The sequence below is a fragment of the Lottia gigantea genome (assembly GCF_000327385.1).
Source record: "Lottia gigantea unplaced genomic scaffold LOTGIsca_2, whole genome shotgun sequence".
In the NCBI taxonomy this organism is placed as follows: domain Eukaryota; kingdom Metazoa; phylum Mollusca; class Gastropoda; family Lottiidae; genus Lottia; species Lottia gigantea.
This window is the reverse complement of record NW_008708400.1, coordinates 1130948-1146653: the sequence shown is the minus strand read 5'-3', so window position 1 is coordinate 1146653 and position 15706 is coordinate 1130948. Positions and strand designations below refer to the sequence as shown.

The following is a 15706-nucleotide window of genomic DNA, read 5'->3' as shown; positions in this document are numbered from 1 at the left end:
AGAATTATCCGCGTTTGAAATGTATTCAAGATTACAATTAACCCGCGAAAATGACCACCATGGCCTTTAAGTCATTTTTACGTTTCCTTGTATTTGATTGAAGATACGTCAAAGAAATAACTTCCCATGTAAAATACTTGCTTTTTGCAATTCGAGTCACATGAATCGCTTTAATAAGACTATGTATATGGGTCATTTAAATACTGTTCTTTTCCAAAACTGATCATATGGTTGTTTATCAGCTCTAGTGGTCTACTTTCGATTTACTTATCTATAAATTTTAGTCGCTATCATTAATCATTCTTTTTTGTTAAACAAATATTAAGTGTCGGCTACGGTCAAAGGCAATTCCTTCCCATATGTAATGAAATTTGAGAGTGAAGGGTGAAATTATGTCTCTGCCTCAGTTCTGTGGAGATAGTAGAAACGCCACTGGTATGAAGACATTCAATAGAATTATGGAAAGATGACTGACTTTGATACTAAATCAAATTATATTTATTGTGCATAATACATATCTTCAGATCAGGTTTCTCTCGACACAAGATAATCCAGCTCGACTACTGAACATTTAAAGGGAGATAAGTAATGCTCATCAATAGGCTAATGATATGACTGTAGTCCTTATTTCAATTCATCAGTTTATCAATAGAATTGTTCAAACACAAAGTAGTATACTTATTTATAGCTACTATACACAATGCTCTACTTCTAATGGCTTATTTCATGACCTAATTCGCTTGAAGGTAAGTTTTGATTTTTTTATATAAGATTTTTTAAATAGAATTCTTTGTTTATATTGTACGTTGCAAGTACTAGCGTGATCTCTGGGATGTGAATGAAAAACATTCTAAAAAATCTTTGAAATATCAAAACCTACGGTCATACCTTGCCTAAATTTACCCCTGGCTTTGCCCCAGATTTTAATCTTATATTATATTGTCACTTGTGAATCGTTGTCTTGGAAAAGCCTCAGCAAGGCAATTATTTGAAACTTCCGTTAATACGAAATTTGAATGTAAGAGTAAAACTGGATATTCTAATTTTGCAATTGGTATATCCATATCCGATTAGACAGACATATCACCAAACATAGGCCTTATATAAGTAGAAGCCCAAACGTAATAACCATACACAACTATCCTCTATTAAGAAATTGGGCCTTTCTGTATATATATCAGCACTCAGTGACTGTACTTAAGTTAAGTCAAACGCTTTTATAAGTTCACATGACGTATATTACTCTTTTGAGTTTTAACAATATGTTGAGTATGCTCAAATTGCTAATGGGTCAAGGGGTCGTTTTGGTCGAAGGAGCACTGATAAAAGATATATTATAAAAAGTAACTTACTCATTAACTCAAGCACATTGATATGTCAATATTAGTGATGATCAAATGAAAAATTTAGTTTATGAAATTGTATGAATTTTTACATCAGAAATTGATTATCATATATGAAGTGATATCACGTATGCGAAAGAATTTTTTTTTATTATTATTTCTCAGCTTATAGATTATAGAAAACGGTAAGAATAACTGTTATTTAGGACTGTATAGGTATCTGTAATGATTGTTACGTTTGCATGGTATTTTCTGTGCATTAACTAACCACAGTTCAATGTTACAAGCAACCAGAAATTGCTAATTGCATATGGAAGATGTATAAAGTTGGATTCATATTTCTTGATGGCATGATGCATTATCAAACCAATATGTCTTACCCTTTTTCAGGAACTGTGGGTGAATCTTATTTGGAAACTGCATTATGGGGGCTTCATTGTCTTTTCCTAAAGACGAAATCAGTCCAGATAGAACATATTTGGTGACCGGTGGCAATACAGGTAAGAGGAATCTTTAACTCTTTTTCAAAATATCACCCGGGCTAATTTTTATAGGCTAGACATATTACTTCATGTTTATTATTATGGGGTTGACGACAGGTGAAAAGACGTTTCATTATTTGACCAACAAATAACCCCAGAAACAAACGTTGCTGTTTAATGTGAGCTCTTGTCATTCAATATTAGGAATGCATTTGAAGAAGCTAAACTGGTTTTCAGTTGTATTTTTGTATTTTCAAACTCTATCAGGGTAATAGTTTTCGAGGTCTGGTCCTATTTTGCCGCTCAGTCCATCCAATTTAATTCTTACAAACAAATATTTGACTTTTCGACTTGTATGTACTCCGTATCCTGTCTTTTTAGGAATCGGTTACGAAGTTGCTAAAAATATAGCGCTTTTAGGAGGTCATGTGATAATTGCTTGCCGAAATATGCCTAAAGCTGAAGCCGTAAGTATCATAACCTATCACAAACAAAGCTGGATTTAGCCGCGTCTCGTTCAAAGAAATACAATTCGTTATGTATTAAGTTCGAAAATGAGATATCAAAAATATTACGTTTATAATTAATGTTTATACTTTTGAAAAATAAAAATAATTTCTATGATCTTGGTCGCAGATTGGCAAATGCTGTAACTGGAAAATGATATTCGTTCCATTGATTGTTCTGGGATGCCTTTAAAAGTGCAGGTTCGCCATGGATTTTGTTTAGCTATAATCAGTGTTCACAGCCCACCATCGAAATTTAGGCATTCAAATCCAAGTTAGAAATTAAAAAAAAACCGACTCGTCTTTTCTTGAGACTCTGTCATACAGAAATGACATAATATAGAAATAGATACGGAAATTCCTAGTTTCAGATATCTTTGAAGGAATTATACGATTTTGGTACAATTGTAGTACCTCTAAATATTATTTACATATATTCGAAATCCCAAAACAACTCCCGAAAACAGCAAATTTTTCCCATTAAACTGATATTTTTAAAGTATACTTACAGGCCATAAAACAAATGCAGAAAGAATACGAAGATGATTTTCACGATAAGCTGAAAAATGAGCCCGATGCCATCAACAAAGATCCCCGAAAATTGAATCTAGAAGTAATGGAAGTAGATCTAGCGTCATTCAAATCAACAAAACGTTTCATTGATGAATTTAAAGCCAGAAATTGTAAATTAAACGTACTGATATGTAATGCTGGGGTATCGGCACAAAACAGAGGTAACCTTACATGTTTTGACCCCTATCATGTCCTTATGTCCATCATGTGAGCATTAAGTTCCGCTTTTCAAACCCGATCCTTCTTCGCAAAATGAAATGAAATAGAAACCATAAAGTTGTACCTTCCCATACATTTTTGTTTTTCAAGGCATTTGAATTTCATTTGACCATCATTGTTCCACAAAGCTAACAACCAGTTAATGCTTCTTTATTCACCATCTAATAGAGCTTTCTAATTGATAATAAGTTTACCAATCCAGTGAAATGACGATATCGGCAGATTCTAGCAAACTTCGACCAATAACGTTTTTTAATCTTTCTGAACTTATTCAAAAATATTTATTTATTTTATTTAATCATAAAATTTGTATGATTTTATTGTTTAAAATGAAAGAGGATCGTCATCCAGGCTAATCAGCTTAAAAAGTTCCAGTTGTTAATTCCGTTAAAGTAAAAACCTACCGGTGAAGTAAAATTAAGAACATTTTTACCACTTTCATAATGTTATCAATTCAATCTCGAATGAATTTTGCCAAACTAAACTAAAGTTTCGAGGCATTTGAGTGTGTGGTTATTAATATTTCACTTGATTCATATTCCAATCATGTTTTCCAGAATTAACAGAAGATGGTTTTGAATTAATGTTACAAGCCAATTATTTATCTCATCTATTAATTATTCTCCATTTTGTACCAATTTTAATGGCGTCTGGTGACGACAGCAGAATCGTCCAAACCTCGTCTTTAATGCATATTTTTGCTAAACATAATATAAATGACATGAATGCTGAAAAATCCTGGGGCGAATCTAAAACGTATGGGAACTCTAAATTATATCAGGTGAGACAAGATCCGAATTGACACTGCTGTGGTGCATTAGTGCAACTGGAATTGATATTTAATGAAATTGAGTTCCAAAGCTTCTGAAACTGCCTTATTACTGTTGTATGCAATTTAGAAATTTTGTCAGGCTTGTCACTTTTAACAAGTCACAATATAAGCGGTTGTCATTTTAATTTCCAGATAATGTTTATGTATTGGATGGCCAGGAATCTGAAGAATAATTCAGTGACAATATCGTGTTGCAACCCTGGTCTGGTGTCTACACAGATGACACAGAATGCATCTTCATTCTTTGTTAAAACATACGTCAATTGTAAGTAATTTTGATGATTATATGACAAACACAACCCCATTATACCTCTTGGTAAAGCAGAGAAAACAAACAATCTTTCTATGGTTCTGGCAGGTGACAAACCCACTGATGCTTCCATAGCCATTTAGTGTAAATTCAGGTGTTACGCTTCGTGATTTTGCTACCTTAATTAGACGGTGAGTGTAGCAAGAAATGTTAGTGTAGCCAATCACAGATCTTATAGTCAGATAGCCCTGTCGTGGACAATTTGACTGTTTGGAGCAAATGGTGAATACCTGGTTCCAATGTCTACAGAGGTTTTATACACCTTTTTCCTTTTATCGTTTTTCTTTGAAGTAACGAATTGACGACATAAATGATGTAGAAAAGCAATTAAAGCAAGTAATATATTTGACCATTTAAGCACATTTACAGCTTCATACGTACTAAAACTTTTATTTACTTTTACAGCTTTCATGGCAAGAAGGCCATATGATGGTGCGACAACCATAATCAAATGTGCCGTGGACCAGTCATTGAAGGGACAAACTGGTATTTATTTGAGTGACTGTAAAATGAAATGTACATCTGATTTGTCAATGTAAGAATTATTCCAGTCAATAATCGCATTATGAAACAAAATGCTTATAATTACTTTGTTTCGTGGTGCTCAAGCTCTCAGCTGAAAATACTTAATGATGTTCATAATGACATCGTGCGATTTGATTCGACGATTGTGAAACATTTTCAGATATACACGTAGTTGTATTTGTGAATTGAATTAATTTATGTATAACAAGGAACTAATTACCAACATAAAATCAATAAGGTGTAAGTAATGAAATATATTGTGTTTATTACATCCGTTCTTAGCTATCATTTGCTCTTTTTACAGGAATCCAGTTATACAAGATGAAGTTGCTAAGTGGAGTTTTGAGAGTTTAAAACCTTATCTACCTGACAACCTTTCAGATATTTTTGATTTATAAACTACTAGATAAATTTATTTATAAACTTCCTCTGTTTCAATGTGTTGTTTTTATTTAATAGTTACTGTCTTCTTTGGTTCGCATTTTACCGTTAATTTTCATAACAATTCGATAACAAATTAGCTTCATAATAAGTAGTGTAAGTACTGGCTTAACGTTGGAAAAGGTATTTACATGAGTACACAATATAATCGTTAGTTTGTGCAGAGGGCAAATTTCAGTCAAAATTTGTGACATTTTTTGTTGACATTTCTGGGAGGAAAGTGTGTTTCTAATCAATGGAACTTACAAAAATTACTATATTTAACAACTCAAAGTCATACTTAAACCATCAGTATTGTTTTGAAGCTTATATCAAAATATTGTAAGTAAAATAGGCATACTAGATGCACTAAAACATATGCTAAGACAGTACGTATTATCAATAAAAAAAAAGGCTTACCATATTTAGCCATAATTCGCAATTGTTGGACTTTAGACCTTGATTGCAAAAACTTCAGAAAACTTAATCATATGGTCTTCCAAGAAATCTAAGAAGGATTGTATTCAGGGATTTTCATCCAGTTTAATATGCTTCCTTGGCTGTATTTTCTTCTATAAAATTATGCAATTTCCCCCCCAGGAACTGTGCTTTAATCTAATTGAAAGTAGCGTATCACCCAGTCCAACTTTGCTATGCACAGCTTTGACGAACGATGGCCTGGACCATTAAAATCCTGTAATTGACCGCGCCAATTGACCCTGTGGCTAGGGAATCTGATTGGTTAGCGTTTGGTGCGGGGTATCATTACTTAAAAGTAGAACTTCCGTGTATAACAATAAATCAGTAATGATGAAAATGGTTCCGGATATTTGTTTTAATCTCGAGGAGACAATGAATTAGCATCAAGTGATACAAATATCAAATATAAACTGGCTGTTGCCATTTTGTTTCTGTTGATTTAGGATCCACTCCCATAAATTATGCAAATGATTGTATCAGTGCAATTTTTAGAAATCTTCTTTCTCCCTTCCTTTAAGGTTTTTGTATGTCTAGTTTTTTTCGATCTAGATTTCGAATTTGATGTCTGAAATCAGATTTTGTGAGATGATGAGAGATTTCTATGCGGAAGGATAACAGGAAAAATAGTCGTTTTGTGTGGAATGACAGTGGTCTGTAATTTCCATACTTTCATACACCTTATTGGAAAGTTTTCAATGAGATTCCAGGAAAAGGTTAAATTTTGTGATTTAACATGGAAACAGAAATGACAAAGGACTTTTAGATCGAACGGTACCTAATAATAGTTATCTCCCTTGATGGAAGTTGAAAGCGTCGAAACAGAAAATTCAATTGAAAGTCCCAGTATATATCCTACTAATTAAAAGAGATTATACTTTCGTTTCATTTTTGTTTTCTGATATTTTTTTGAACGCTATCTGCTATAATAGAAATTGCATTATCTGGGGAAAAAAGTCAGCGTTAACTTAAAAATGGAGTATCTTTTCTTTTTCAAAATACCATAGTGATAATAGGTCTGCATGACCAATATTTCACGTTCCCTTGCGTCATAACCTAAAAGTTATGTCTACATTTTGTAAAGCGAAAAAATTTGAATGTATAAAAAAGTCAATCAATAAGTCGGCGATTATATAGCTTTTATTACACTCAACATATATACATTGTATTTGACATTTAAATTCAAAACCAACCAATTGTTCATTGTATCTGGGAGTATATACTTTGACATTTGCGAATTATTTAGAGTATGCTTGTTGTCATACTTTCTCTTTAATTTCAACAAGCTGACGAGATGCATTCGATATACTTACTATACCCGAAACGTATACTGATGTTCCAATTAATAATAACATCGTATGTTTTTGGCCTATATAGCTACCATATAATATCGTTTTCTTTTGGTTTGAACTCCGACAGAGGTCATTACACAGCGGGTGACTATGGCAGTCTTATAAGATTTCTAGCGACTTTCGGTTAATCTGAAAATTATACGATAAATAGCAGCAATGATTAACAGAATCATTCTGCGTACGACTTTAAAGACGAACTGAGATGTAGAGTAATACGTTGTGTTTAGTCGACTTAATAGAAGATGTGAATTGTATGTTCATATTATATTAGGCTAGTCTATTTGATGGTTATCAGTATGATATATGTTATTTTGCTTCTCGGGACATGATACGATACGTTTATCATTAACGGATACCTTACTAATAGATGTACCTGGTAAGTAAACACAATTACTATTAACGATCTTCTACCTTTTTCTGTCTTAGAATTGTATAATGTGTACGAATTGAATGGAAGGAATAGATGCATACACTTACTACCTTGACCCATATAATGTCTGTTCTACTAGAGTTAATGCTATTAAAACAATTCTGTACCACTCATTCTATGCTGCCGATAAGTGTTTCGCATAGAAAATCACAGCTGAGATTTGCACATGGGGATAAATTTAAAATGTAGGACTTCAGGCGTACGAAAAAAGTAAGCTATCAATTAATTACAATCAGTAAGTAATTGCTGTGTGTCAAGACTCCCAGTGGCGGAGCCAGGTGTACTTCCTAGAGGGGAGGGGGAAATATCTGCGATTGCCTGAATTTCTAACCTCTGTCAGGGCTGCGAAGGTGGGCGACTGTCCCCTCATCGGACTTTTGCACGCCGATAGAGATTAGAATCCACAGACAGCAATGTTCGACGTAACTAAGCATATGACGTCATGTAAAGCACCAACGCCCTCGACTGTGCTACAAAACAAAAAGGCCAGTAGGATAATTATTTTGTCTTGAGAGATAAAATTTTACTGAATGATTCGTTCATTTATTTCAGGAAAATACAAATACACAAATGTGTACAATTAGCTAAGATTTGGTGAAAATGGGAGCTTCGTTGTCTTTTCCGGAAGAGGAAATCAATCATGAGAGAACATATTTGATAACTGGAGGAAATTCAGGTTAAACGCGTTTAATGTTGCTGATGATCTGAAATTAACATCTAACAAGTAACCAAGCAACATTGATAACAACAGCTTGTTGTTATCACTAAAGCACATTGATTTAATAATTCCTTCAAAACTACCACAAACTGCACGGAATTTTACTTTCTATTTATATGTAGATCTTCTCAACTTTCAAACGCAGATAATTCTTGACATACATGGATTTGAAGGCTCAAATTTCGACGGTTTGTGAGACTTAGTTAGCTACATTAATAAAACAGGTGGCGAACCTGTCTCATTTAGGAAGTAGTAGCCACTGAGCGTTTTGAAATGAAACTTTTCGTAATCTGAAATCCTTTATAATTTTTTTGGGTTGACAGGTATTGGGTATGAAGCAGCTAAGACGATAGCAGGTTTGGGAGCTCATGTGATTATTGCTTGCAGAAATTTGACCAAGGCCGAAACAGTAAGTCTAAATGTATAGCCGTTGTGGAATATTCAATTTGCCAATTTCTGATATTCCATATTCTTGTTTCAATATCAAACACGATGTAATCAGTAATGCTCGTTAATAGCTAATGGGTGCCGAATTTCAACACTTGCTCGAAAATTTACGGAATTTATGGACAACAAAATTTGACGATAAATGTTAATTTTCCCAGGCCGTTAAAAATATGCAAGAGGAATATATTAAAGACTTTAGTTTGAAGATGGAGAAGGAATTAGAGGCTAACAGACGAGATCCAAGGAAGTTGAATATTGAAATAATGGAATTAGATCTTGCCTCCTTTGCTGCCACAAAACGGTTTATTGAAGCATTTAAAGCTAGAAATTGTAAATTGAATGTCCTGGTTTGCAATGCTGGAATAGCAGTGAAATCCAAAGGTATTATCTTCTAATCAATTTGTTTAAAAAGTTAAAGGCCACCAGAATTTACTGTAGCTTGAAAAGCATGACATGTATACATAAGGTCCACTACCAATGACTGTTAGGAAGGTAATCGGTAATGGGAGAAGAAATTTGTTGCCACTCGAGGACTGAGTCGCCACACCTTAACCCTTTTGATTCAGACATGCTAATGATGTTTAATTAACATGTTTTTAAACATTTTTACGAGCAAAATTAACTGTTGTCCTGATTCAACTTAGTATAAACTGGATGCATATATCAATTTCATGACAATGTGCATATTATGTATTTCGTGACAATGTGCATAATATGCATATTATATGTATTTCATGACGATGTACATATTTAATTACTTTGTATGTATTCTATGATAATGATGACATCATCTTCTCCTCTTGATTTCAGAATTAACAGAAGATGGTTATGAAATGATGTTACAAGCTAATTATTTATCTCATCTATTAATCATTCTTCATTTTCTACCAATTTTAACGGCATCTGGTGATGACAGCAGGATTGTCCAAACATCATCTATAGCTCATACAGTTGGTAAATTTGACTTGACAAATATAAATGCTCAGAAATCGTGGGGAGAAATAACATTTTATGGTAGTTCCAAACTATACCAGGTTTGTTGTTAATTAATTTAACGCAATACATATATTATGTGATCTGGATATTTTAATATTCCATTGTGCGCTAATGTTTGCAAAACAAATTTATTGTATTTATGTGACACATCCCCTCAATCCATGATATGGGTTGTATTGTATATATGGTTGTTATTTGACCCATTCATGATGTGGGTTGTATTAATTGCCCCGTCGCTTCAATCCATGATGATGGTTGTATCTTGTGACCAGAATTATAATCTTGTGACTGAGGTACATTGTGACTCTATTTTTTTACTAGTGGGTTGTATCTTGTACCTCTTAGAATGAACATATAATTTAAAGTCTCAAAATTGGCCAACAAGTGTATATGTTCATCAGTTGGACTTACTAGGTGCCATGACTAAAAAAATGAAATCTTTATATAAGACGATATACCCATTAATTAATATCAATTAAACTTAGTTTAATGAATTATTACTCAGTTTAGGGATTTATTGGAGGTTTAGAGGGATTCTGGTGAAAAGTAATGACACCAGTTAGTCCACTGATGATCAAAGACTCAGTTTGGCCAAGTTTGAAAAATTAAATTTTTTAGTCCCTCTTAAGAAGTAGTATACCATTCATAATGGTCACTGGAGTTACTGAATATTTAGTTGTTGTGTCATAAATGAAGTTGTATCATCACCCTATCATTTTTTTGGTTATCTTTGATTTTCAGATAATGTCAATGTTGTGGTTAATAAGAAATATAAAGTCTATAGAGGTCACAATATCCTCGTGTCATCCTGGTATAGTCTATACTCAGATGACTCAAACAAATGATTACTTGTTTGTAAGAGCATTTGCAAAGAGTAAGTACATCTTCATTTCCTAATGTTATCGTAAAATAACATTTCCGTTCTACCTTACTGGTAATACACCAGTGTATCACAGTCCAATTTGCTTTGAGTGGCTTTTTCCAGTTTACTTGTCCAACTGTAAAAAAACTCGTGCACAGAGCATGGGGCCATGGTACATTGTCCTATCCGAATGACTGGGTCCTTTTTAATGCATCACAAAATGGAAATGTAATGGCTTCATACTCAATAAACTTTCTTCGTTTAATATCTATTTTCTATGTAGTAATGAATCAACAAAAATTTAAGTAATTGTTTGATTAAAATCTATATTTTTTGTTAGCTTATTTTGCCAGAAGTGCTTTTGAGGGTGCTGCAACTATTATTAAAGCTGCTATAGATAACTCGTTACAAGGACAAACTGGTATTTATATGAGTGACTGTAAAATCAAAACACCATCTTCACTAGCAAGGTATATATATCAGAATATAGCATGAATATAAGACACCAATAAAAGGAGCAGCTGAATATTGATAATGTTCATTATTCAGTAATTACAGTCTGGTAATATCCGACAGTCAATAATTAAGTATGAACAAACGATCGCCCAATTTTGTTTTTGGAAACATTTGCTTGGTATAACAGACAATATATTATCATTACCAATATTTAATTTATTGATATTTTGTAGAGATCCTGAAAAACAAGATGAACTAATGAAATGGAGTTTGGAGAGCTTAAAACCACATCTACCAGAGAATTTAACTGAAATACTCAATTATGATCAATAACATACAATATCATAAATATATGAGCCGATAATCCAGCTTGTCGATAACTTAATAAATATTTTTCGATTTTTTTTCCCGATTGGATTCATTATTTGGCGACGATAAACGATTTCACCAGCTTTAATCATAATTATTCGAGAACTGTGTCTTCTAGAGACAATTTTGAACGGACTCATTTTCATGATGATTATATACGTGATGTGAGGAATATAAAAAGGCATGTTATGTTCTAAATGAGGTCGGTTAATCTATCAACAAAACAAAGACGAGAGTATGTCAGTACAAGCCCTTCACCATCCATAAATCAGTTCTCGGACACTTGAGCACATAAATGATTTTTTTTAATGATTTATAGTTTACTGTCCCTTTGCAGAGATAATGCGATTTTCGTTCTGTTTCTAGTACATTTGAGATAAAATATATTGAAAAGGCCCATATCAACTCCCCAAAATATTAGATTGAGCTCCTGTTAGTATAGGTTAATGGTTGGGAGACGTTCATTAACTAACTTCGGCTAGAGCCGTCACTTGTATATTCATGATATTGTGTACATGTAAATTAATAGTAAATTTTTTTTTAGTAGTGACTGGTAGCACATTTTTGTATAGACAATCAACTCATGCCGCCATTTTGGTTCACTCAATGGTTTTCAGAGGCACTTTCACAATACAAATTGGTTGTACGTCATCATTGTATATTAATGATTCTTGCTAATTGCCGTGAAAATATTTCTGCTTATTAACACTAGATGCGAAAATCACATCTTTTCACAGTTATCTTTATTAATCAAATGCTTGAGAACAATTAGAACATGTCGCGATTGCTCATAATATCCGGTGGTAAAATTCTCGCGTCGGAAATAATCGGCAATTTCCCTCAAGACGTACTTGAAAGTAAGAGGTCAATTTGACGGAAAAATGGTAGATTTGGGCCAATGTCAGGATGAACTATTAGCAATAGCCAACTCTAAAGAAACTTACCCTTGTCTAAACGACTTGTAATTAGTGAAAGTCAATAGATATGACACTTTATTTTGAGTTATTGTGATTGACGGATCTGTCTAAACCGTTGATCAACTATGATAGATGACATTGACAGTATTTATAAATATTCATCCATTTATTTCCTCAGCTTTTAACAGGCAAGCATGGCAGTCAGTACACTCTTGGTAAGTTGTTTTGTGAAAACGCAATAACTTATTTTTGATAATGAGACAATTTGAAGCCTAACATATCAAATGAGTCCGAAAAAATATCGGTCAACAACCCAAAAACAAAGAACAATACAGGTAAAATTCGTGGGAAAATTTCGGGCGAACCAGCTTGCCCTCCAAACAGGAATTCGTCAACTCATTGTGTCCAACTATTTATTTCTAACATTATCACCGACTCATTAAGGAGCTCGTTAATTTAAATATCGTTTACATCTATTCCAGTGGTCTGCTGTATTTTGTAGTTGTCTTGGCATAATCCAGAGCCAATTTTTTCAAGACCCTTGTCTGGTAAGTATAGTGATATTCGAGAAATATATTGTACATACATGGATATTTTGTAGTTTAGAGGTTATTCAATTTTGTGGCGGAAAAATGATAGGTAACCAAGATATTATAATAATTTTCAAGTTTATGTTTAAGACCTTTGAATAATGTTTTTATGCATCCAATTTCATCGCCAGTTTTCTATTCAACATCCTCGTGAAAGGTCATTTCTATTGAATACGTTAAATGTGGTTTTGAACAGATTAAACTGATCGTCTTAACACAGAAAATCGGGTGAAGATTCCTTTCGAATTATAGACTGGAAAAACGTTATCCTAGAACGACTTTGCTTTTGGCGATGTGATCTACACTTTGTATGCGCCTACATGTCCGTCGGTCCGTTCACATTTCTTGTACGATAGAGACTACAGTTTTTATTCGATCTTGATGAAACTTGGTATGAATGTATTATATATTATACGATCTCGGTCAGGTTTAATTTTCGTAATTATCGGAAGAACAGTTTTTGTGTTAAATATATATTTTGGAGTTATTGTCCTCAAATTTCAAGTTAAAAAGTTCAAATTTTTAATTCACTTTGATGAAAGATAGTAGTGAAACTGGCAATATTTTGGTTTTATATATGGAATTACCCATGACTATTAAATGATGTCACGATTGATCTGTAACGATCGTAGAGACGACTGTGTTTATCAAATTTTGATGCAATTCGAATTAAATGAATATGTTGATAAGATCTTGTTTATGTTTGAATTTGATGATAATTTGAAAAAAAAAATATAGCTATTGCCCCGACTTATAGAGTATCTTTAAGATTTTGAGATAATTCCTTTTCAAGTCACTAAAGATTTTTTTTATTTCTGATAGCTGGTGGTAAACGTATGTTACCTTGTCTGGCAAGCTATATTTAACAATATATATTTGCTATGTACTGTTCTTTTTTTGATTTGATTAAAAATATCAAAAAATATTTATTTTGGCATTGCAGAAGAAGAAATGTAATTTTGGGTGTCGACTGCTAGCTGATGATGTTTGTGAATCAAAAAGTTGTGATTTAAAGCCAACCTGCGTTCCACGTAAATACATTTTGAATTTTTAGGTGGCAATGATTCTTGGGTTTTATAATTACACGATAGTCTGTGGAGACAGTCTGTTCTTACTAACGATTCAGACATTTTCGTTATATTCGACTGTATTCGATTCTCAGAAATATTCGTAGAACGTCCTCAAGTTTTTGTTTTGATGACAAACTGCAAACAAATATCCTTTTATCGTTGCAAGTTAGTCATGTAATATTATTTGCTACCAGATTTTCAGATTTTCAATTCAAATAACATGCTGAAGACCGAGGAATCCTCAGTGTAGTCTTCGACCACCACTGCCATTTATGTACTTTTATAACCAATCTGTTGGTATTTGACAGTTGAATAATGTTGGTATTTGACGGTTGAATAAATCTCGTCATATTTTCAGCTCAGTTGGCGGTTAGTAGATTTAATCCATGCGCTGTTGGACAACCTATTATTGATGTAAGAGGTAGTCAAATTATGTGTGGAAGAGACCAATGTCCATCAAAATCTTACTGTTCAGCCCCAGTGGGAGTTGGTGTCTGCTGTTATGACTTTAAAGGATATTTTGGTAAGTAAAATTATAAAAAATACATCATCCGAAATACTATAGTTTATCGTATATGCATATCATATCAGTAACGGACCCAAGGACAGTAAACATATTTATATTCATATTTACACTACTCACCTAAACACAACCACGCCCAATGTGTGTTGACTACGTATCATTATTAGTTGGTGGCTGTTAAGCCGGCATCGGATTGCGCAATCTGATATAATATTTACATTTACATTGCTGGTATGACTTTTACCGTGTGCTATGTAAAACAATATGTAGTAGAACTGTCCTTCTTTATACACGCGGTTTCAAATATGTGATCAAGCAATAATTTACTTTAATTTTTCAGTTGGCAGTAAGCTAGGATTCTGCAGAGACCCTCCGAGATATTTCTCAAGATGCAAGAATGATTGTGCCTCGGATCATAAATGTCCCTTCATGCAGAAATGTTGTATGTCGCCATGTGGATTTTCCTGTCAAATGTCTTTTGTTGGATAGATATCGATAACTTACTCAATTATTATAGTAAATAAAGTTATGTTTTATGAAAAAAATGGTTTCTAAATCGTATCCTTTGGATATCTACTGAACGAAATGGTTACTCATATATTATTGTAGTTGCTTCCCTTCATCTGACATCTTGTTTGCACAACTGCCCAATAACAGAAATTCATAAAATAAAAATCTCTCAAACTGATTCGTCACTTAGCGGGACTTTCAAATCGACGAATAACCGGGTACAATGACGTCGAATATGAAGTCAACACTCGGTCAGTCATTACAATATACAATGTACTTACAATAAGACAATGTTTTACAATAGTATACGTCATGCCCATGTGTACACTACATGTATTTAAAGTGCACATCCCACATAATCGTAGTTTATATTCTATTCCTTTCTATGCCTAGCCAATGTATTGTATTAACGAGTCTCACTACCTTTAATTTGTAATTGATCGTGGCCACCTTAATGAACTAGTTTATAATACATTAGCGGATGAATCTACATATAGGAAGATAACTAAGGACCCTACCTCAAAGCTTGACCGTAAACTAAAATCTATCTTAAAAGAACTCCATATGCCAAAGCTCAAGTCAAGATTCATAAAGACCCGATTAAAGTTCGCCTTCTAGTTTGCTCCCGTGGCAGCGCATTAATAATACATCCAAATACCTTGCGAAACTTCTCTCACCTCTTAGGAAAACAGCTTCATCAGTGATTCTAATAGTTTCTGTGACATCAAATCCAAATATAATTTCGGCAAAATTATTAGCTATGAGGTGATTGACTTATT

General features: G+C 33.3%; 3 protein-coding genes across 3 annotated transcripts; all 3 read left to right on the top strand.

Annotated features, from left to right (window-relative positions):
* Positions 1-1767: 1767 nt before the first annotated feature.
* On the top strand, positions 1768-5188 carry LOTGIDRAFT_152655 (hypothetical protein; the record flags this gene model as incomplete). Its single annotated transcript, XM_009053178.1, has 7 exons — positions 1768-1843; positions 2207-2292; positions 2843-3065; positions 3681-3904; positions 4088-4220; positions 4671-4800; positions 5095-5188. 7 exons carry the CDS (start codon positions 1768-1770, stop codon positions 5186-5188), a joined length of 966 nt encoding a protein of 321 aa, XP_009051426.1.
* A 1927-nt stretch (positions 5189-7115) lies between these two features.
* On the top strand, positions 7116-11352 carry LOTGIDRAFT_181561 (hypothetical protein). Its single transcript, XM_009053177.1, has 8 exons — positions 7116-7415; positions 8022-8145; positions 8511-8596; positions 8793-9015; positions 9445-9668; positions 10372-10504; positions 10833-10962; positions 11182-11352. The coding sequence occupies exons 2-8, from the start codon at positions 8070-8072 to the stop codon at positions 11279-11281; spliced, it is 972 nt and encodes a 323-aa protein (XP_009051425.1). The 5' UTR covers positions 7116-7415; positions 8022-8069; the 3' UTR covers positions 11282-11352.
* A 1076-nt stretch (positions 11353-12428) lies between these two features.
* LOTGIDRAFT_228216 (hypothetical protein) lies at positions 12429-14955 on the top strand (the record flags this gene model as incomplete). The annotated part of the gene is made up of 5 exons (XM_009053176.1): positions 12429-12449; positions 12717-12782; positions 13768-13855; positions 14253-14417; positions 14758-14955. The coding sequence occupies 5 exons, from the start codon at positions 12429-12431 to the stop codon at positions 14904-14906; spliced, it is 489 nt and encodes a 162-aa protein (XP_009051424.1). The 3' UTR covers positions 14907-14955.
* Positions 14956-15706: the final 751 nt, after the last annotated feature.